Here is a 2,293-nt window from a genome sequence, read left to right as displayed (position 1 = left end):
GGGAATCACAAAAGCAGAAATTGGGAACCTACTGGATAACTTGAAAACTTATATCCTAAGTACATTATCCTCCCAGATGGACACACTACAGACAAAGCAGAATTAGATGGAGTTGGAGAGAGAAATGATTATTTTCTACCCACGATGTAGAAAGAAACACCCACTGAAGGAGTGCCCACTAGACACTATAGAAACATGTGCTATCTATGAGCAGAACCACTCCACCGGTGCATGTCCATCGCTTCCAACACTAAAAGTAGTATTTCAGGGAACAAATGAAGAACCATATCAGCTATGCTTTATGGGGTCCAAGAAACCATGGCAGCCACGGTCATCAGGCCTAAATCTAGGTACGTCTGAGGATCCTTTTCAATATTATAACATGAATCCTCAGTTAGTTCCTTTTTGGCCTCAATGTTATCAATATCCACCTTGGAAAACATGGTGTCCTCAACCTAATTCATTTTCTTCATGGTCTCAAAGTTAGCGTAGTCCTGTTCCCCCTGTTGCTCAATTTCCTCAACCTACACAACAACATCAGTTACAACTGCCCTCTAACATCCCCTCCAATAATCCTCCTCTTTGGCCTCAACTTCCTATTCAGCCAAACCCAAATCCAAACAATAAGGGCGCTCAACAAGCAGACACCCTCAACCTTCCTTCGTACAACATTTCTACTGTAGGGTTTAATGAGATAAATCTGTGATCTGGTCGGGTAGTAAATGCTCCTACATCACCCGTTATCATTGAACATCTTAATGATGAGAATCCAGAGTCTCAAGTAGTCAGGGATGAGACAACCCAACCATCTGCGAAACATTCTCCTTCTCATTTGACTGTTACTTAGGCCTGTCAAACCAATCCTCCTTATCCATAATGATTAGCCTTGAGAAAACCAGTCCCTCAACCAGAATTTGATCTTTTAGGAGAATTGCAAAATTTGTTTGTCAAAATCCCCCTACTTCAAGCTATGAAAGATGTACTTATTTACACTAAGACTATCACAGAATATTGTTTCAAGAGACCTGGGAAGAAAACAAAAGATCCGCTTACAATTCATGTTATGGGGAGATTATTAGACATTATGCTAGGAAAGGATATGCCTGTAAAATATGGAGATCCTGGGAACCCAATTCTAACAGTTCAGATTAATGGGGTAGATATTCTGAATGTACTGGTAGATTTGGGCGCTGCAATTAATGTAATCACTTCCAAAACCATGCTTACACTGGGATTGCATGACCTCGAGCCAACCCCTATAGTCTTAGAATTAGCTAACAGATCTACAATCAGATTGATAGAGAAATTGGAAGACATAACGATTTCAATCGACTCTTGGCGCTACCCTGTTGATCTCCTAGTCTTGCATATGCAGTCCCCAGCTGGTGGTCATCCCCTTATTTTAGGATGGCATGGCTTGCAACCGCTGATGCCTATATCAGATGTCGATAAGAAAACATGATAATTTATAATGGGGAAAATACGAAAAATCTTATTCTTTATCCCCCTGCAAAACCTAGCTTGTAGAAAATGTCCAAGCAGAACTCTTTGTCCTTGGATGGGATCGAAATTGAACAACAGGAACTTCAACCAATGCTTACTATGGGGCAAGCCCTCTACTTTAAAAATGAGACAGAGGATGATACTATCAACACTTTTATTAGTAGCCCTCATGCTGTTCTAGATCCAACTCGGTAGTTTTTGGAATCAATCATGAGCTGTGAGATACAGGAAACTATCAGATCAGAAACTGAAGGTGAAGACATACCTGTAACAACACTTTCTGACAGCATACCAGTGGAGATTGAGCCAGGGAAGACATTGAATATCAACCCAAATCTTTCACCAACCCAGATGGAATATCTCCCTAAGATCCTTTGAGAACAGAAAGAAGCTTTTTCTTGGGATTATACTGATATGAAAGGTATCCCTGCCAATTTATGTACTCATTATATTTACATTAGAGAAGATTGTCGACCTGTAAGACAACCTCAAAGAAGGATGAACCCTGCTTTGAAGAACATTGTCAAGGAGGAGCTTCAGAAGTTATTGGATGCAAGATTTGTTTACCTAATCTTGGAAAACCGATGGGTATCCCCACTGGTTATTGTTCCTAAAAAGAATGGTAAATGGCAGATTTGTGTAGACTATAGGCAGCTGAATAAAGTAACCCTAAAAGATCATTTTCCTATGCCATTTATCGACCAAGTCCTTGATATCCTGGCTGGAAAGAAGTTCTTCTCTTTCTTGGATAGGTTTAGCGGGTATAATCAAATCCAAATAGCTCCTGGGG

The 2,293-nt window shown here is 40.3% G+C and overlaps 1 protein-coding gene across 1 annotated transcript; it reads left to right on the top strand.

Moving 5' to 3' along the window:
* The first annotated feature begins 970 nt into the window (after nt 1-970).
* LOC149145874 (uncharacterized) lies at nt 971-1,462 on the top strand. The gene has a single exon (XM_089452592.1). It carries the CDS (start codon nt 971-973, stop codon nt 1,460-1,462), a length of 492 nt encoding a protein of 163 aa, XP_089308718.1.
* The last annotated feature ends 831 nt before the right edge of the window (nt 1,463-2,293 follow it).

The sequence above is a fragment of the Pinus tabuliformis genome, chromosome X, assembly GCF_031772625.1.
Source record: "Pinus tabuliformis cultivar Carrire ecotype Pingquan chromosome X, CPIR1, whole genome shotgun sequence".
In the NCBI taxonomy this organism is placed as follows: Eukaryota; Viridiplantae; Streptophyta; class Pinopsida; order Pinales; family Pinaceae; genus Pinus; species Pinus tabuliformis.
Note: the sequence above shows the minus strand (reverse complement) of the source record. Positions and strands in the feature narration are given on the sequence as shown.

What these genes read in the sequence shown, in the direction of transcription:
- LOC149145874 (XM_089452592.1), top strand. Translation starts at nt 971, where the DNA reads ATGAAAGATGTACTTATTTACACTAAGACTATCACAGAATATTGTTTC.